The sequence below is a fragment of the Poecile atricapillus genome, chromosome 7 (genome assembly GCF_030490865.1).
Source record: "Poecile atricapillus isolate bPoeAtr1 chromosome 7, bPoeAtr1.hap1, whole genome shotgun sequence".
NCBI classification, from domain to species: Eukaryota; Metazoa; Chordata; class Aves; order Passeriformes; family Paridae; genus Poecile; species Poecile atricapillus.
This window is the reverse complement of record NC_081255.1, coordinates 24,849,162-24,869,507: the sequence shown is the minus strand read 5'-3', so window position 1 is coordinate 24,869,507 and position 20,346 is coordinate 24,849,162. Positions and strand designations below refer to the sequence as shown.

Genomic DNA, 20,346 nt, shown 5'->3' with positions numbered 1-20,346 from the left:
AGCTCTAGGACTGTCATTTTTCAGGTTCCCAAATCCCCTTCCCTTCAAAACATGAGTCTAGAGAGAGGAGGAGGGAAGGACAGAGGAGGCAGATGGGTCTCAAACTCTGGTTTTCTTTTACCTGTGTTTTTTTCCTTTCTATTTAACTTTAAGCCCAAGGGATTCGGTTGATTCTTGGTCCCTTGCTAATTAGTAACATAATCATGCCTTAGCCTAAGAGGCATTAAAACTAAACCCCATCAGAGGCAACAGCTATGTTCAAGGAGAAATGCAGAAGTTGGCAGCAACTGGTTTCTGGTTCTGTCAGTTCTCTATGCTGCACAGGAAAGGTGAAGCCCACACAACTGGCCCATGGTCGCACCATGAGGCTGCATCATCTGTCTGGAAGGTCAGAACTCGGCTGGGCAAAGGCACAAAGCTTTGTGTGTCCCAGGGGTGGCTGCCTGCACAAGCCTGTCCTGCTGCTGCCTCTCCAGCTAACACAGCCCTGCTCTGAGCTACCTCTCCAACAAGGCAGCTGAGCAGTTTGTTCTGCAGATAATGAATCAGCTCTGAGTGGGTATGGTGGTAAAAAGACAGAACAGAGAACACTCCAATATAAACCACCAGAGTAATGCTGACTTTAGACCTGAGAAGACTGGCTTAGTTGTGGCATGTTTGTTCTGTTTTGTATGGTTGTGTGTTGGGACAGAACTGAAATCTCTGAGGGGTTTAGAGTTCACCTTCATGTCTTCAGATTACTCAGCAAGCACTTTGCTTGGCTACAAAGTCTCTGTTTGTTCTCCCCTTTTTCTAGATCTTTCAAGTTTTTGCTTTTCTAGATTTATTGTGGGAACGCTTTAGAAAACAGCATAAGCCAAATTACCAAGTAATTTTGCTTTTGCAAGAGAAAATCTTTAATACAAGAAATCTATGACATGAGCTGACTGATTTTGCCGAAGTATTTTAACAGCTAGGAGAGACTCTTAGCTCAGGCGAGTCTCTTACCAGGTCTGTAGCAGAAGCTGGGCTTCTGAGCACTTCTCTCCCTGCAGGTCTGAGCTCTGAGTTCAAAACAGCTATAAAGCTAAAAAAAAGAAGTATGTGCCTTTCAGTTTGCTTTGTCTGCTGTACTATAGAAAGAAGCATAACAGATGATGCTTTGTAGGTTTGGATTAGGCTGACTTACAGGAAATTTCCGTAAATAAGGTTTGGGGTTACAGCTCACAACATGAGAATATCTTCAGGGGCAAAAGATGGGAATCTAAAGGTGTAGATTAGATTTTTCGGTCTAGTGTGTTTCTCTAAGACAGATTTCATCTGATTTAACTGCACACAAATTAATCTTGGTTGACCCAGACCAAGAATGACCCTGACAAGAAGGAACACAGGCAGGGGGTGGTGTCCTTCTGAACTGTCAGAGCTATAGCTCATAGCTGTCTGGCATTTTTTAGTTATCATCTCTGTGACTCTTTGTGCCCCAAACTGCTGCTGTTTATCTATCACAAGATTCATTGTGATATATAAAAGCTTTTCAGTTAGATGTTTGCAAGGAAAATATGAGGACTGTGACACTTTTGGCATTTGTAACTTTATTGCAGAAAAAAAAAAATCCACTATCAACATATTTTACAAACAAAGTTGCACTTTGGTGTTGGGCGAGTTTTCCTCCTCATCCCTTTCCCCTGGACAGTGGTGCATGGGAAACCAGAACAACCAGCCCCTGCCCTTTTGATTGTGTGCAGACACACTTCCCAGATATGCCAGCCTGCACCAGTTCCAGCCAGGATGGAGTTCTGTTTTCCACCACTAATTTGCCAACTTTGTGCCGAAAACCAGTAGCACCCTGCCCTCCGGCAGGGGAAACAAGTCTGTAGCTAGGGAGATTGCTCTGTGCAGACAAGGCTTGATACAAAAGCTTTGGAGTTATGACAATTGCTCTTTAGTTCTCATGCAATCACAGGAGAGAACCAGCCCTCCTCCCTATTATATCTGGGCATCAATGCACAGATGGAAGGCCAAAGCCAACAGCAGAACTTCTGCTTCCAGCCACTCTGGAAGCAGCAACACAGGGAGGAGGAACTGCTGCCATATCCAGTTCATCTATTTGGCCCAAACTGGTTCTGCTCTACCTCTGGGGTTTCCAGGTAAACTGAGCTCAGCTGATGAGGAAATTCCCCTTTCCCTGCTACAACAACCAGTAACAGCACTGGGAAAATAAGGGTTCTTTTGCAAGTGAGGTCTGGTACTGTCCTTTGTGGGGTTCAGTGATGCTGATACTGAAAGGAGAGGAGAAACTGAGGCTTGTAAGAGCAATGTGGCAGATAAACTCTAGCCCTTGCTGTATCCTGAGGGAGCAACTGGGTTAGTCAAAAATCAAACACTCTAGAGAAGGCATGTGTTTCCATTTACCTGCAGTCAAATGTGAGTTAGAAAACAGGAGCAGGTGTAACTACATGAAGACTCTCATGTCACACACACTCTGGTCTTTCTGAGGCAAGGGCACCAAAAGATCCTCTGATTTACACACAGAGGTTCTGGTCTATGGGTTTCCTTGAGAGGCCTCAAGAGCCTTGGATGCAGTCTACAGCAGTGATATTTTGAGGAAAAAGTGCAGAATCTAATCAGCATAACACCAAGAAAGGGAAGGCACCTACATCCAAGATCTGTCCTCATGACAAGACACCAACTGACTCAAAAGACCAGCATCAGAAAGTAGAGGAGCTTTGACTTTGCATAGCACAGGAGGGAGAGCAAAGTACCAGTTTTGTACAACAACTTCTAGCAAGCAGATGCTAGAAGCAAAATAGGAGGTACCTGAGGAAAGGCTTGTGTTAGCCCAGGCAGAGAAATGGACTAAAGCATTTACTGAGCCTGGAAAAAGGAGTTTACACATATGCCAAAAGCATCAAGTGTAGGAGACACGGTTTCCTAATTTTGGAGAGACCAAATTAGTGTGTCTAATTGGCAATAAACTGAGTCCTATCAAGCTCAGTTAAGCTAACATTATGTTCATTTTCCTCCCAGCAACTTCAAAGCAACATCAAGTAGCAGGGGCACTTCTCCAGTGGCCACAAAACTGTTTTCCTTGGTTAAAGAGAAAAGGTATACATCTAGGAAGGAAGCAGAGTAGTCTTTTATCCTCCTGGTAGGTGTTTCAGGATGGGTAATGCAAATCCTGGGACTAAAGCTGAAACAGGAACAAAAAAAGTGCAAGAAAACCCCCAAAACAATTATCCTTAAAAATACAGAACAAGAGGCAGCCCAAGAGAACTGATTTCCACATCCTTGGCTTCCTCAGAAAACAGCAGTCTCCTTTGCTGGTACTGTGCTGACACCACCAGTGTTAAGAGCCCTAGTCTGGATCACTTGCCCACCTCCTTTGAAGGCAGCAGCCCCCAAGACGAACAGAATAGATCCATGCAGAACATCATGGCAAAGGGTGTCTTGGCTAATTGGTTGCCACACTAAAAGGAGGAGACACCTCTCCAGGGCATTGTTTTGAGGAAAGCCTGGAGTAAGGGGTCAGACTTGGGCTCTGATTCGCAGCATAAAAACTTCAACACTGAACTATTTAAAATGTCTAAAACCAAAAACCATCTGAAAAGGATCTTTCAGTTGTGTGCAAATCACAGCCCCTCATTGCTCAGGAGATCGTCTGGGACCAAGTCCTCAAGGCCTTTTCCTCTGGGCAGTGGACAGCCTGGTTGCCTAGTAGCTGTAGAGGGAGAGAGGGGTGTCCTCCATCATGTCATCCTAGAAGCAGAGAAGAGGGTGCTTTAATGAGATGTCTGCATGATGGCATCATGGTCCCAGCCTGGGAGACTGCTGTGCAGGCAGCACAACCTTCTCAGCCACGGTGTGGCCATCTGCCCAGCCATCCACCTAAATGCTGCCACTGTGCAGTTCCTGGATTTCAGAATTGTCAGTCTCCCTCCTGCTGCAGCATTTGGAGAGAAGAGGTGTGTGCAGGAACTGCCTGGCTGCTGAAGGGATGTGGAAAACTCTGGCTGTTGAAAACTCCACTCAGCTTGAAACAGCACCAGCTTGCTTGCTAGCTGCGGTACTCGTCTATCCCAAAACGTTCAGGGAGTTATTTGCAGCTTCCCCAGAGCTAGTCCAGCCTCATAGATTTTTATATTCCCAAAGGGTCAAACACAGACAGACAGACAGACAAACAGTCAACCTCCCTGAAACAGAGCATAAAATCTGCTTTGTCATAGTTACAAAGCAAATATATCAGAAAACAGGAGGAGAGGTTAGGAAGGTGTCATTTCAGGCCAAGCCTGGATGGAGCTCTCCTTCCTCTCTCTAACCTCTCAGCATTCCCCTGCAGAGTGAGGGGAAGGCAGAGAGCTTCTTTAGTACCCAGCCTTGAGACTTGCTGTCTTGATTCAAACCTTGGATGGAAGGAGAGGGACCTAAGGAGGAACAGGAGTGTGTGATCAGCATTGGTGCTGCTGCAAATACCCAAAGCATTGCTAGTGTAGTAGAGGGAGAACTGCAAAGCAGTCAGTGGCAAGCCAGCCCACATCAGGCTGGGCTGGAGGCACGACTCACCATGGGCAGGTCCTGCAGGCGCCGGAACTCCATGCGGTTGTTGTGCTGGCGGTATCGCAGGAAGCCCACCAAGCCCAGGATGCCCACCATGACAATGAAGACAGAGATCACAGTGATTACCAAGGGATCAGCCCTTGTTTTACCAGCCAAATTGGGTAGCTCTGCAAGGAGAACCAAGGGAATGAGACCAAAGGAGAGCTTTCAAGGGCTGGAACAGCAAAGCTTTGTCTTTTCTGGTTCTGCTCAGTACAACCAAAAGGCAATTTGAGGTAGCTCCAGCCCTTTGCCATGTTTTGTGAGAACAGCTACAAAACAATTACAGAAACTATTTGGCTGGAAAAGATCTCTGTGATTATCAGTCCAATGTATGACCTAACACCACCTTGTCAACTAGACCATGACATTGAGTACCACATCCAGTCTTTCCTTAAACACCTCCAGGGACGGTGACCCCACCGTCTCCCTGGGCAGCCCTTTAAAAGCAGAGAATTTACCTGAGTTGTCATCATCACCAACATCCAACACAGAAGTCTTCTCATGCCTGTGCTCCAATGACTGTGCCAGTGTAGGTGTGCTGGTGGGGATGGCAGCTGTGCTGGCAGAGGTGGAGCTGGTCACGACGGGTGTCACCGGCACAGTCCTGGAGGCAGTAGCGATGGACGTGCTCCGTACAATGGAGACAGGAGCAGAGGACGTTCTGGGCCCCACAGTGCTCTCCTCTGTGGCACCCACAGGGCTCGTTCCTGGCTTGGTTTCAGACCTTGCTTCTGTGGGCCCCAGGGTCTGCCCGTCAAAAAGCCCTGACTGAGAGCTGTTAGTTGATGCTGCAAAATAGGAACAAGAAGTTATTTCAAAGGATCCAGTGCAAACACACTGTTCTGTGGGACTGGGCGAGATGGAAGCAAGACTGTAAGAAAGACTGCTGGGACTATTGGAATAGCAGCTTATTGTAAATCCTTTGGAAAACAAGCAGAACCTTTAGCACAGCCACAGCTGAGTCACACTATAACCCACAGTGCTTAGAAAGTCCTCTCAATTTTCATATGTGCCAATCTGCAGTGTCAGCCAACCTCAGCTGGGCTCACAAGGCCTGTCCTTGGGGACAAAGGGCAAGCAGACAAGCTTAAACAACTCTACACAGAGCTGGGGATCACCCCAGAGCAAGACACTGGGAAAGGTCTCTCATCCCTCCTTACAGGGAGCACAAAGGGGGCTGCCCAGGGGCTGGGTAACAGAATGCCCTGAGGCTGTGCCAGTGTGTCACAGAACAGCAGGACAAATGAGGGAAAACAATGCAGTTGTGCATGTACACCATACAAATCAGTGATCCACCAGTATCTGCCTTGCATTGGGGGTGTGTGACAGCCTGGCAGGCCCCAAGATGAGAAAAATTGGGATTGAAGACCCTATAGCCATCCCCATGCTGCCCAGAGGGATCTGAAGGAAGGGTAGGGTTCCCTGTGGTTGCACAGGAATGGATGAGCTGTCACTTGTGCTTGCCCATCTCCATGTTTTGTGTTAAGGGAGGGCATGCTTCTCCAGGGAGGCTCCCATTGAGCCCCCAGCCCTGACGCCAGAAAGGCCCAGCTGGGCAGTGCTGCTAAGCCATGTTGTTTCAGATTAGGTTTATGAAGGATGTCCCCACACACAATCAGTGTCCTGATCAGAAAGCAGCCAGCACTATTAATACCAAAATTAATGAGGTTTGCAAAGAGGATGCTGAACTAACATCTCTGCAAATAAGTTGCACTGAATTGGCTCTGCTTAGTGTTTCATTCCCTTGTTCCCCCTCTTCCCAGTTACCAGGAAAGTGCTCAGACATTTCCAGGTTGTGCATCCTTGAGGCAGGACTTTGTGCACAGGCAGAAAAAGCAAAACCTCACCAGGCACAGTGTTCAGAGGAGGCGTGGGGGTTGCACTGCTGGCATCATCCGGTTCTTCAGTTGTGCTGAAAGGCTCTGTGGCTTCATGGCTGGTCTGGTTTTCTTCCAGAGTGCTGGCAGTCAAGGTAGGGGAGGGGATTTCAGTGCTGCTGTTGACTGACAAGCCCATGTTGTCATGCTCAGGGTGTGTAACTGTGATGTCCCCAGGACGGGCAGTGGTAGAAGCCTGCAGTCTCTCTGGCTTGGAGCCTGCCATGAGGGTGGTGGGGATGAAGGCATCGTCCACCTCTGTAGCATGGGCCCCAGTGGCACTGAGTGTTGCAGCGGTCAAGCTTTTCTCCAGGCTTGTCTGAGGAATGGCAGTGATCACTGGACTGAAGTCAGAGGCTTCCCTTGGCTGATGCGAGGTTAGAGCTGTGCTAGGAAAAGGTGATGGTGACACCAAGGCCTCTGCTGTCTTCTGACCCTCTGCTATGGAACAGAGAAGTTTATCAGAGATCCCACAGTGAGAGGAGAAACAGGGGAAGGACAGAAATGGAACTTTTTTATGCCCTTAATTCCAATTCCAGCACAGGCTCACACTTGGGAAAGGGATTCAAATAGCTCCTCCATCCTCCTGGATTTTGAGGCAGAGACCTGTTCTAGGGGACTTTTCCTTTACCCTTCTCTCCCTCAAGTCCTGTTCTGTTGTTCTCTAGAGTCAGCACCACCAATCCCTCTATCCTTGAGCAACTTTTAAACTTTTTTAGAGGATTTGGCTTTGTTAAAAGTATCACCTGAAACCTGCTTCTGTAAGAAATTTAGGTAAGTCTTCTTTGGTTCATTGAGAAAGAGTCAAAAGTGGTGCTGAAAAAACACAAATGAGGAAAATGTGGGATTCTGCTGGAGAGAAAGGTGAAATGGGTAGCAAGAACACTACAGCTAACAGGGCTGGGGTGTGCTTTGGGAGCTGCCTTTGTGAGTTATCTATGAAGACATCACCACCATGAAGTGAAACTGTTGTCATAGAAATGGGGAATTACTCAGCCTCTCACTACACCAAAAAGTGGCAGCTTCCCTGAAAGGAACCTGCAGCAAGCAAGGATCCCCCCAGATCCACAGCTGCTAGGCAGTGTGACAGCATACAGGAGAAAGAAAACCACAAAGCTTACACTGCTTGTTCATAAACACAGATCCTGTGAGGCTTTTTCAGGGTATAAACAGGAAGAAAACAGAGAAATGTAGCTGCATCAGGATGGACTCTTCAATTTAAAAACATCTCATAGTCAATATTTTGACAATTTCTGTTGAAGTTTCTATCCAAGCCACAGAGGACTGATGAGCTAATTACAGAAAAAAAATAAAGGTACTGAAGCAAATCCATCATCACACCCCTTCTCTCCACAGCAAAGAAACTTCCAAAGCAGATGCTATCAGTAAGAAACCTTCATATACCAGCAAAACCGCCCACTCTGACACTGTTTTGGGGAAATTTCAGCAGTTTTTAAAAGCTCTTCAGAACAGATACAGTTATCAGAGCTCTTCTCCAGCTACAGCACTTAACAGGCCCTAAAAAAAGACACAACATATTGCCCTCTCAAGACCTTTGCAGTACCCCGACCAGCTGGAGAATTCAAAACCCTTGAGCAGCCTGATGGAGCTGTGCTTCCCCGGCCCAGGGCCCCAGTCCCAGGAGGGCTCCCACAGAGATGCACAGCCCTGCTCGGCACATTCAGAGAACAAGTTCTCACAGGGAACTCCAGCTGGAGCAACTTAAACATGAAGACCAAAGGCCTAAGTGATGCTCCCTTTGGCCTCACCTGGATCCAGATGTGCATGGCCAGAAGATGCCTCCAAATAAAGTGAGCCACTCTGCCATGGAGCTCAGGTGTAGGATACACCAATAACACCTGGAAGGAAAAGAGCTGAGGGCTGCGTTTCCTAGGACCAGGCACCAAAAGGCACAACTCTTCATGTAACCATTTCCAGCCCTAAACACAGCACTGCTATTCAGCACAGGGTGGGATCCCACCAGCTCCGGGTGCTGGCTGGGCACTGGCGGATGCTTGCTCAGTAAACACCCAACTACCTGCTCCCACACAGCCAGAGACACAGAGCCGTGCTGTCACCCTGGGGTAAACAGGAAAGGTGGTGGCCAGGTGCCCGGCCAGTGGCAAACCTGGCTATGTGCTGCTCTGAATAGCTGGCCTGTGCCCTGAACAGCCTCTCATGGGGTGGCAAGTCATGGCTTGAGTCACGAAGAAGAAAGATTTGTAGAGTGCTGTCTTACACAAAGGCCTGAGCAACCCTGAAACCAGTTTCTGACTAGAAAAGTGATAGGAGAAATGGGTGCTAATGTCTTTACAAGCAGCTCGATGGGTGAGGGTCATTAGGAGAAATGGGTCTTAATGTCTATACCAACCTCAAGCTGCAAAATTCGTTGCAGAACCCAGACAGTTTGATTAGTTTGAACTCCTGAACATAAAGGTGATAGACAAATGGGACCGTGCAAAGTCTATTGCAGATCCCAGACAGTCTGAACTTCTGGCGGACCTGCAGAACCCAAATAGCCTGAACTTCTGAACTTTGCAGGGAAAATGGGTGATTTTATGCACAAAAGGAAAGTCAGAACCCTACACGCCAGGACATCTCCCTGCATGCCAGGAACTGGCATCCCTGCCACGAGGTGCTGTGGGACAGAAGGGCTTGTGGGCAGAAGCAGCTACCCCCACCCCGCTGCACGATCAGCTTCTTGCTGTCTGCAAAAGGGAGAGCTGATGGGACTGGCATTTCCCTAAACTCTTCTAATCACCCGGGGACAGGCAGACAAAAGATTCCCATCACCCATCTGTCAGCCCCTAAGGGGTAAGGGCCCATCCAAAGCCATCACATAGTCATCAAGCAAAGCTTGCCTGGGGAAATGACCCAGAGGTGCAACTTGTTCCTCGGGAGCTGTAGGTGTTAAAAGGTACAAGCCCTGAATTTTGCTTCAGTTTAGTTTAAAATAATAACCCTCCTCCAAGGGCATTGCTGCAATGCCACAACTTAGTTTGCCAGTTTTATCATCCATCCAAAAGGGCCACGAAAACGAAACCCGGGGCAAACCCTGCGGTACAGAGGGGAGAGCAGTTGTCTGCGGTGCTGGGGGAGATCCAGCAAACCCCGCACGGGCTCGGATTCTCAGGGGTCCAGCTCCAGGCCTGCTCTGGAGCTTGGTACCCAACAGGTCAGAAAATCCCCAGCAGTTGTTGCTGCCCCAGTCACCGGGTGCTGATGGTTTTAGCTCTTTATTGGTTTCCTATAGAGATGCAGGTCAGAGCTCGTTCCTCTGGCGTCTTCCTGGAGAAGCTCTGCTTCCTGCACCACATGCCAGGAAAGCCATGGCTGTACTGCCTAAGGCATCGCCCTCACCAGCTTCAGGAGACAAGAGGGAACCGTGTCCTCTTGTTTCAGATGCAAATGGAAAGAGTGTGATTGCTTCACCTTTTCTGTGTTTCTCAAAGACCTGAGAGTTGCAGCATCCCAGTGCTGGTAAAGGTGCGCTCACCCTTGGATCCATAACAAAGCAGCTACGACTGTCCCAGGATCTTCGAGCAAGACCATAAGAATATCTCTGTTTCCCTGACAGGGGACCAAGGGTGAGCTTGCTTTGGTTACACTGAGGTGCCTGCTGAAGCAGAGCTGGTCCCCTGGCCACAGCCCCATTCCTGCCCTGTGTCTGTGCTAACCCTCCAGGCTCAGCCTGTGCGTGGTGAGAACCGGAGATCCCAGACCACATTAGGGCAGGGCTGGTGGGTTTGGAGCAGCAGCTCCCACCAGACTGTGCTGACTGCAGTGACCTCTGTCTGGGAAACAAGAGGGGCAAAGGAAGAGAGTGGTCCCAGGGGAGGAGGGATGCAGCCAACCAAGAAGCAGCCCCTGCCTTGGACAAGGGTGGAAAACACTCCGAGTTCCTTGAGGGAAGGGAGGGCTGTGAACATCAGCCCACAGCTTCAACCCCTCTCCAGCACCGTCTGACAACACTGACGGAACTCCCCATATCAACCCAAGCTCCCACCAGCTCCAGAGCATATATGGTGAAATTATGCCCTAACAGAGGAGTGAAGGAAGCCAGCTCTGCAGGAAATGGAGCCATTCCTACATTGTGCTCCCTGCCCAAGATTCAGGGCTGAGGCCAAGAGAGGGGCTGAGGAAGGTTTGCACAAGCAGCACAGAGTCACTGCTGTGCCAGGGTAGTCACACAGAGTGAGGACCATGGTCTCCATCCTCTGCCACAGCAGCCACCCCACCATCTATTTGCTTCTCAGAATAAAAGAATGACAGAGTAGGGGCTCAGCCAGACAAGCCCCTCAACAAGCTTCTGCCACAACCCTCCTGCCACTCTCAGCAGCATCCTCTGCACCCTCCTTCCTGACAGAAACAGCAGCCTGAGCTCCCCAAAGGTCAACACCAACCCAGCTCCAATCCATAGACCTGAACACTTTTTAAAGCTGGCTCCTGGAGACAGAGGGAGTGCAGGGCAGCAGTGTGCAGGCTGCAGCCACCACTGGAAAAAGTGCAGAGTCCCAGGTGAGAGCTAAGCACAAAGATGAGAAAGATTAATACAGGATTTCACACAAAGTGCCCATGGAAGCAGGACTCCCTGGTGTATCCTCCTGCACAGGCTGCTGTCACTGTCTGAGGATAGCACCTCACTTAAATCGGCTTCCTACAGAATGCATGTCAAACCACTGCTCTGATTCATTGAAAAGGCACCCAAACCCTTCTACAGTGCTATTTTGGTGCACTAAATTAATTCAATTTCCATTTAAGTGTAACAGTTCCATTCCCAAACAACCTAGTAACATGGAAAAATACAATGTTTAAAAAGCAACAGCATAAACTGTAACCTGTATGTATCAAAGCAGTTGTATCTTATTGCTTTGCAAACGACTTCATTAAATGTAGAAATTATCTTTTGTTGCCAGTTATTACGTTTTATGGTTACCAACCAGTGGTAATTAGACATCTCTAAAAGGAAAAAAAACTTGAGTGTAAAGGCAAATAAAACCATATAGTGGGATTTAAAACCAAGGCTCTTCATTTCATTAAAAAGCAGAACTGGAATAGCTCCTGATTAGATACTAGCTGGGCCTGATCTCTTTTCCTGGAATAAAAAAAAACAAAACCCAAACAAGTGGCAGAAGAGATTTCTGGAGCCCTTCAGGAAGGTGCCAGATGCACCCAGGGATGCTGTATAGCAAACATCCTCATTGTGATGAAGCAAGTTTAGAGACAGGATCTGGTAAAAGGAGCAACTGCTTTGTAAACTCAGCTCCAGTTGGATACCTTGCAGGACCTCTATGGAGGCAGCGTGCCAGAGGGCTGCATTTGCCACAGGCTCCCGTGCTCTTCCTGCCAGGGCTGATGCCCAGACTGCCCCCATCCCCATCCTGGCTCAGAGAGGCTGAAAAGATTCCCTCTGCTGCGAGGAGTCCAGGCGGGAGGTGTAGGCATGGCCTCGACTTTGTAGCCTGCTTGGGGACCACAGTGAAGCTCTTCAGGGCAGCAGTTTAATTCATTGCACCCCTTGTGCCCTCTGAGAGCTGCTCTGCAGGCATCAAAACTGGGGGTGCTGAAGAAGGGGTGCTGAGCACCCAGTTCAGCCCTGGGGAGCTGCCAGGCCAGGCACACTGCAAAGCAAGGCCTCATGTAGAGGACAGGAATAGAAACCACGTCTCCTGACTGAGAAGGCAGGTGGCCACGAGCAGAGCACGAGACGGGAGCAGATAAGATATGGGGTGCTGAGCGAGTGTGGCACTGGGGAGGGACAGCCCAGCACCCAACCTGCCCAGGCAGGCAGAAGATGCCTCGTCAGGGCATCTTTGGATACCGGGCCACAGGCTTGAAACACCGGGAAACAAAAAGGGGAGGCAGTGCTACCACCTCGACAGATGGCACAGCATTGGCAACCAGGACAACCAGCCAACCGTAGCATGGCAGAGCAGGGCAGAGCAAGAGGTGCAGGAACAGAGATGAACAGCTCTGGAAACAGAACTATAAATGCCAGGCACAGGTACTTCGGTACTAGGAAAACCCATAAAACAGCAGAGAAACAGCACAGCCCAGAGCACACAGTAGTGGGGCAGCACCAGCCCCATCACTACCTGCAGGAACAGGGTGACCCCAGGGTGTCAGGCTTTGCCTGGCCCTGCCACATGAGACCCTTCTCACCCAGCCAGGGGAGAGAAATGCAAAATCTTCTTCCCTACAGGTTTGCAGGAAGCTCTATCACTGATCCCCCATTTAGAGGTGAGGGGGCTTATCCCAAATTTCTCTGTCAGGGAAAAGGGAGAGCAGGTTGCCTTGCTTAGCTACCACTGTCAGAGCAGCCAGTTATTTTCCATGGGCCACATACAGCTCTGGAGCACCTTACTTGGCAGGAATGTGCCTGGGAGACTCTCATGCTGTCTGCTTTTGTTCCTCAGTAGGTGAATGAGCAGTGGTGAAGACCCCTTTGCCCAAAAGCTGCTGGGCACACCCATGGCATGCACAGCCTGGGAAGCCTGTCCTTCTCTGGGGTTGTGTAAACCCAGTAATACAGCAACAGCAGGGAAATCTGGCATCAGACAGCCCGGCCCTGCTTACCTCAGGAGTCACAGCTGCAGTGGAGGAAGCATTCACATCATTAGGAGAAATTAATAAGCCAGTTGCCTCAATAGCAGCCCCATATCAGCAGGGAGCCTATTCTCCAATGCAGCGTGGCATGAAATGGGGGAAATTTGGACATCAAGAAGCCTGACCAGCCCTGAGCAGCCCCCAGGTCCTTCCATAGGCTGTGAGGGCTGGAGGATGCATCCTGCCCTGTCCTGGGCAGCCCTACAGGACTCAGGATGTGACCCCAGACCTCAGTGGCACTGAGCCCTATGAAAGCTGCCCCAGAGAGCATTGTGGGGATGAGCACAGACCTATGGAACCCTGCACCAAGAACTTTGTCTGCCCACCCTGAGAGTCTTGCTGGAAAGGAAAGAGGGACTGGGGCTTCTGTGCTTTAGATCATCCCTGCTCCCCTTTGTCTGGAGGCATGGGGCCAAGGGAGCTGAAGGAGGTGAGTGCTTTGCCCCTGCTCAGCAGGTCAAGCCTTCTTGGAAGGGCAGCAGGGAGACAAGGCCCACCCTTCCTCTGGGGCTGATGAAAAAGTGTGTGTAGAAATTGAATAAAAGACTGATGGCATGACATGAAAGGTTGGGCTGGGAGTGCAGGGTCACACAGCTGGAGGAAACACCCAGAGGAGAGAATCAAGCTGTGGCTCAGTTCTGGGCGCAGCAGAGCTGGAGCTGTCCTGTCAGGGTGGGGCCAAGGCCATCCACTTGTCCTTGCCCTGGGCAAAAAAAGGGAAAAAAATCACAAAAAATCAGCAGTGGGACCCTGAAGCGGACACACTGCCCGCCTGTGCATGGCTCAGGTGGTGCTGACAGACAGGGCTTTATGTGCTCATGCTGCTCCCAGCCCTGTGCTGTTCTCACTGCTTGCAAGGCAGCTCTGCACAGGAGGGAGAAGCAGAAAAATGCCCAGACCAAAATTACTCAGGGTTTTTATTTGTAAGGCTGGTGCTGGAGGAAGTGGATTTCCGCAGGCAGTGAAGAAAGGCTGCATTGAGAGGCCGGGGTGGGCAGAGCACAGGAGACGCAGCAGCCTGAGCTCCCCTGTGGCCCTGCTGCAAACCCAGACGGGGAGTGGGAGCAGGAGCTGCTGGATAGCAGGAGCAAAGGGAATCTGTGCTGGGACCAGTGGAGAGAGCAGCTCATGGAGCTAGGACAAGCCCTGTTTTGGACAAATTTGTCTGGGCACTGCTGACTTCAGAACCAATCTCTGGGTGAACCGTTCCTTTCCCCCACCACTGTCCTGCTGAGATTTTCTGGTGTCTCATTATGGGTTGTGCTTCCTATGGGACATTTTATTATTGGCAGCATCTCTTCCATCTATTTTCTATTTTTACAAAACATCTGCTCTTTCAACCACAGTCGGTACTAGGTAGCAAATTCAAAAGCTATGAGGGCAAGGGCCAGGTCAGCTGCATAGGTATCATTTCCTGAGACTGTGAAGAATCTTGGACTGGGGCACTAAGCAACAAAGATCCCAGGAAAAACTCAGTGCAATCTTAATTTCTGGTACGTTCTGGCAGTTTGAGTCTTGGACTTTGCAGCAAGAAGGTTCCTATGAGCCAGCTGGGGCAAGGGGCTCCCTGGGGTTTCTCAGTGCACCCAGAGTGTGAGACACGGGGCCAGAATAGGCAGCTCAGAGCTCCTCCTCCTCTCAGCCGTGGAAATCCTGAGTCCTTCCTTTGCCAGTGGCTGGTCACCTCCCCACACACCATCACAGCACAACCACTCTCGTGTGGGGTGTGCAGCTTTGCCCACATAAAGGGTGCTGGTTTGGGACTGCTCCCAGTGCTCAGCCTCAAACCCAGTTAAACCGCATCCGGCACCCAAAACCTCATCCTGAGTGCTACTCTCACTGCTGGGGCTCAGTCCCACAGGCATCTGTCTGTTCCAGGGTTTTCCCAGCCCTAATCAGCTATTAGAAACTGAGTTTCTGTGTGTCACCCCCTGGTTTCCATTGCTGCCGTCATGGTGCTGGGACCTGACCAGGGTCTGGCCAAGGGTTTTTCTCAACCACAAAGAAGAAGAAACACGTTTTGCCTCCTGTGCCCGGGGCAAGTCCCTAAATGCCACGGAACCTTGGCCAGGGTCACGGGGAAGGTGACAGCCCCCCGACTCGGGGCATACGGCGAAGCTCGGCGGTGTCGGGGGACGGGGCTGTCAGCGCCACGCTGCAGACGGCGTCTGCCCGCGTGGGGATGTGTCGATCGTAGAGCAGCGCCGAAATTCGGCCCAAGAGAGGCTGCTTGGGGCCAGGCTCTGGCTTCTGCTCCGTCCTCCCGGATAGCTCCATGCGTCCTGCCTCTCTCCCCGCAGGCACAGGGCCCTCGTCCCGTCGTGCTGCGGGAGGCGGCAGAGTTCGGGCTTTGTCCGGGGTTCCCTCGGGGGGAAGCTCAGCCGCGGCTCGTAGGCACCCGCGAGCTGCCGGGCGGGAGGCAGGAGGCTCGCAGGGCTGGATGCCGGAGGGCGAGCGCCTCCAGGATCGTTGATCCCCTCCCCGCACATCCCCTCGGGATCCCGCCGGAGCGCCGGGCGGGAGGTGAGCCCGGCTGGCTCCGCCGGCGGGAGCAGCGCTGCCGGCAGCTGCCTTGTATGGGCAAGGCCGGGACCGGCGGCCGCGCTGCTGCCCGGAGCATGGGGCTCACCCGGGACCCCCCCGAGCATCCTTGGGCCACCTCACCTGAGCGTCCGCCGGGGCATTTCGCCCGAGTTCGGGGGGCAAGACCGGGGAGCTGCTCCCCGGAGGGGGAGCCCTGGGAGGGTGGGCTCTTCAGACCCTTCTCCTGGAGCCCCACTAGCGAGCGGAGGACCCCGTGTCCCGGCGCTGCCCCGACGGCTGTCCCGGCGCTGCGCTCCCCGCCGCGGCGAGACCGGCGGGACCCTTCGGTGAGCCCCCCCTCCCCGGCACCCATCGGCGGCCGCCCCGGTACCTGGCAGGGCGCAGAGCAGGCAGCAGGCGGCGGCGAGGTGGAGCAGGGCGCGCCGCGTCCCCTCCATGCTGGGCCGATCCGCGCTGGCTCCGCCGGCGGCACCGGGGCGGCGCCGGGGCGGGCCGGCGGCCGGGGCGGGGCGGCAGGCACGTGGTCCAGCCCCGGCCCCGGAGGAGCGGGGAGGGGGCAGCTGCCGGCCCCCCACACTGCCGGCCCCCCACACTGCCGGCCCGATACCCCGCATCTTCGCGTCGGACAGCGCGCGCTCGGTCCAGTCCCAGTTCGGTCCCCGGCACCCTCGGTTCGGCTCGCACCACCCCCAGCATCATCAGTTGGTCCCCGGCACTCTGGGTTCGGGCAGGACACCCTTGGCACAGTCCGACACCGGCCTCAGCATCCTTAGAGCGATCACTCCTGGTTCGGACAGGACACCCCGGTCCCGTATTTCTCTGTTCTGGGAATCCTTAGCCCAGGTTTGCACCATCTCATCAACCGATGGACAGGTTCAAGTGATCCCAGACCAGGATCTTACCACCTCCAAATCTGCTCTTGGCACCCCTAGTTGAGCCTGACACACCCACTTCTGCCCCATGCAGGGATGGGAACAGCAGATGAGCCCAATGCGGGGCATCATCTTGGGGCTTCTGGATAGTTTTGGGGTACCTGGGTCTGTGGGCACAGCTGGGTGCAGAGGTGCTCCAAGTACCCCTGGATAACAGCCCTGGTCAGGGTTCAGCTGGGTGCTCTATGTGCCACGGCTGGTTTCTCAGGGCATCCTGCAGCCCCTGGAACATCCCCTGGCTTCACATCCCTTTCAGCCTCCTCAAGGCTGGCCAGCCTCATCCAGGCAGTGTGCAGGCTGAGCCATCCTTCAGGAAGTCTGACTGCTCTCTTCTGGCCAGCATTTCTGAAGAAGAGTGCCCCATGGCATGGCATGGTAGGTGCTGATCCTCTCTCAGGCTGCTTTGTCAGAGATGGGGCTGTGGGTCCCCTTCAGCATCAGATAGCTGTGTCTCCAGCACCAGGAGACAGAGGAAGAAAGTAGAAATGGGTATTAACCCAAGAGTTTTTGCCTCCTTTTTTCAGTATTGGGCTGCTTGGTAGCTCCTGCTCTCAGTTTGGGGGTAGAAGAGAGTTGATCTGATACAGAACTGATCACGCCTTTTACCAGTTTTATAAGAAAAAGCGAAATTCAATCTTAGCTCCTCATTGGAAATATGTTTCTAGCTGCTTGCTACTTACTGCCAAGAAAACTAGCTGTACCATTGTCTGCAGAGGTGACTGCTTGTACAAGTGTCTCAGTTCTTAGGGGAATTCTTTTTAGGCATATTTGCAACTACTTAGTTAGTTATAGGAATCTTCTACTACCCACAGAGGTTGCAGGGCTACCCAACAGACTGAAGCCTCCTTTGCTCCAGACAGGTTTGGTCTCTCAGTGCTGCACTGTGCATCACCCAGGCCAGCAGCCACATCTCACCAGTGAGGGACCAGGGCATCTCCCCAGGACTCACCCCTGAGGAGGGCACGAGCTGCAGGGGACATGGGCACTGCTGGCTGTGCCCACAGCTCAAGAGCGCATCCAATGCCTGCGTGCTTGACTCACTTCTCTGCTCTGGCCTCTCCCTGGAGACGCCAAAACCATGTCCATCTCAGCTGGCTTAGAGAGGGTGGTTCGCAGTCGTCAAGGTTACCGGTCCCTCTGCTTTAATTAAGCACATAGACACTGCACGGGGTATTTTCAACAGCCAGAGAACAAGGAGGAAGGGAGCCTGGCAGTCCCCGGAGGGGTTGGTGAGCAACACCATAAATCTGGGCAGATGAGCCCCCCTGCAGGTCACTGCTATTACTTAGCTGATCTCCACACTCATTAGGATTATTATTAACACACTAATGAGGTACCTTTGGCTCCCCATAGCAAGGAAGGTGCAATTGGGAGCAGGAAAAAGGACTGTATCTGTGCGACAATGCTGATACTGCTGATGTCCCACCCTCGAGAAGGGAGCAAAAGCAAGGGGAAATTTAACATCCCACTGGTACACAGCCACTTTCTCACGGAATAAGCAAAACAATTCTCCTTAGACAGCAGGCAGCAGCCCCCCATGTCTGTGTACTCTCTTGGCTTGTTCTTGAGTAAGACTGAAAACACCCTTACAAGCCCTAGCAGTGTCTTGATCAGACAGGTCTGGGTAGCATTGAGAGTTGAGGACTTAGGATAACTTTCTTTGGAAAGTTTTGTGCTCAAAAACTACAATATCAACTTCTGCCACTGTCACACCTCCCTCTTGCAATGGTTCTGTTCAGCTCCCAGACTTTTTTTCCTGGCTGCCGGCCAAGTCATGGAGCAGACCAGAGATGATAATGTTGGTTATAGTAATTTAATAGGAAGAAGAAGATCATAGAAAATAAGTGAATAGAAAACAGTGGCAGCAAAAGAGCTGAGGGGAAGGAGGCAGGAGGGAAAGAGGTGCTGGCCCTGGGAAAGACAAGTAAACTCAGTCCTTGGGCTGTGCCCCCCAGCCCAGGGTATGACACAGGCTGAGTGTCCCCAGCTTTGGCCTCGCTGCCATCATAACCTGCAGCCCCACACAATCTGAAGAGTGATCACCTGTTTCACCATCCCAGGGCTGAGTGATTGCAGCAGAGGGAGTCCTGAACAGATGGATGGCTCTGGACATGTGGGTGATTCACCTGGGCTTTGGGCTCATGTAAATTATCCCATTTCTTGTGCTTCAGCCTTTCTCCCCTCTGCCCTTTGCCAGGGGCTCTGGGGGCATAGCTGTTGCACATCTCAGCCTGGCCTTGCAAAGCCCAGAAGATCCCAGCCTGCCCCCTGTCCCCTTGCTTTTTCATGAGGATAGGGCATGATTAGGATGGTCTCAGGGTAGACAGGCCCAGGTGTCATCCCTAAACAGCTGCTTTCATCCTCCAGAAGCTCTTCAGTACAGAATGAGGAGAGGGCCTGCTCTCAAAGGAAGACAACTTGGCACTTGTAGGGATTTTCAATTCTCAAGGAAGCTGGAAGTCGATTGACTGGAGCAGAAGAGCTCATCATTGAGTCATTCCCTCTCCCAAAGTTGAAACATTAAACCAATTTTTTTTTTATGAAAGGCAAATTAAATCCCACAAGTCAGAGCCAAGAAAAGGAAATTTATTAAAGAACAGAAGATGCCACTAGGGGACTTGCAGGCAGACAGAGGGAGCATTTGCTCAGCAGCCCAGGATATTACATCTCCTGTGTCTCTCCCCCAATGCGAAGAACACTGCCATTCATCTATTTTTAATAACAATGACGCAGGCAGTGAACCTGACTTCAAGGCTGGAATATCATCTTCTTCCCTCTGCATATCTGTCCTGACTCATCCTCTGTTCCAAGAGCTCTTCACAGCTTGGTAGCCCAGCAAAGGAAGACAGGAAGAACAAAACTTAAAAAAAAAAAAAAAAAAAAAAAAAGAAAAATAAGAAAAAAAAAAAAAAGAAGAAAAAAAGTGGATCAGACAGCAAAGCATAAGAGTTAGAGAATCATTCACGGCAAGGAACAATAAACACTGTGACTTCACTGGCTCAGGGAGCCAGGGAAAATTTAGGGTCTGGGAAACCTAAATGTATCGGGGGTCAAGTGGATCAGAGTGGGATCTCTCAGAGACCTGAGTAGGGATCCGGTCTGGAGACTTGTGGATCTTGCAGCTCTGCAAAAAGGGCTGGAGAAAGCAGGGGCAGAGCTGAAGGTGCCCAAGCCTGGGGTGCCTGGGGAAGAGGACAAGCTGAAGAGCCCTGTGGTGGCAGAGGTCTTCAATTTCAGTGCCACAGAAGGGACAAGTCTCTTCACTGTTGTAACTGCAGGGATAAGGAGTGAGTGCAAGTGTGAGGAACATAACCAGAGGAGGAGAGACTGCTGTGCAGCCTGAGGACACAAAAAGCTGTGCCTTCATCCCGGAGATAACCTAGCTTAGCTGTGGAGCGAGGACAGTGTACCAGGCAATGCAGAAATGCTTTTGTGCCTCAGCATGGGACTAGATAGCATTTGGGCTGTTGGCCTCAATCTTCATAGAACTCTGTGGCCTGTTTCAGCATCCACCATGGTCTAACATTGTGCAAATCTGTATTTCTGCACTTTCGTGGGTGAATAAAAAGTGAATACAGCTTCATCAGATGTTTAAGGTTTTCCCCTACAAAACTGGTATTCAGACATCTCAAAAATTCAGGTGCTGCTGAGAGAAGCCATGCCCCAGGCCTGTCCTGAGTATTGGGGTCTCACCCTTTGATCCTCAGCTTCCAAGCATGGTGTGATGGGCTCTGCCCAGGGCTGAAGCAAGGCACAGTGACACAGGGTCAGTCCTGGCTCATTGTCCCAGTGTTTGCACAGCCTCGTGCCTG

General features: G+C 51.3%; 1 protein-coding gene across 3 annotated transcripts; it reads right to left on the bottom strand.

Annotated features, from left to right (window-relative positions):
• Nucleotides 1-1,533: 1,533 nt before the first annotated feature.
• Nucleotides 1,534-16,089, bottom strand: LOC131581173 (mucin-2-like). 3 transcript variants are annotated; one of them, XM_058843165.1, is made up of 5 exons: nucleotides 15,973-16,089; nucleotides 6,423-6,893; nucleotides 5,034-5,363; nucleotides 4,540-4,700; nucleotides 1,534-4,400 (listed from the first exon to the last, which is right to left on the bottom strand). In XM_058843165.1, exons 1-5 carry the CDS (start codon nucleotides 16,037-16,039, stop codon nucleotides 4,374-4,376), a joined length of 1,056 nt encoding a protein of 351 aa, XP_058699148.1. In that variant the 5' UTR covers nucleotides 16,040-16,089; the 3' UTR covers nucleotides 1,534-4,373. The 3 variants fall into 3 exon arrangements, with proteins under 3 accessions (XP_058699148.1, XP_058699146.1, XP_058699147.1); XM_058843163.1 differs by having other exon boundaries at nucleotides 1,535-3,735; XM_058843164.1 differs by having other exon boundaries at nucleotides 1,535-3,735; nucleotides 6,423-6,890; nucleotides 15,973-16,081.
• Between the last annotated feature and the right edge of the window lie 4,257 nt (nucleotides 16,090-20,346).

Excerpts from the sequence above, each read along its gene's own strand:
- LOC131581173 (XM_058843163.1), bottom strand. The coding sequence starts at position 16,039 with ATGGAGGGGACGCGGCGCGCCCTGCTCCACCTCGCCGCCGCCTGCTGC. Across the intron at positions 4,701-5,033 it reads TGGTGATGATGACAACTCAG|AGCTACCCAATTTGGCTGGT; the intron begins GTAAATTCTCTG and ends TTCTCCTTGCAG. Across the intron at positions 3,736-4,539 it reads GCCTGCAGGACCTGCCCATG|GATGACATGATGGAGGACAC; the intron begins GTGAGTCGTGCC and ends CTCTGCTTCTAG.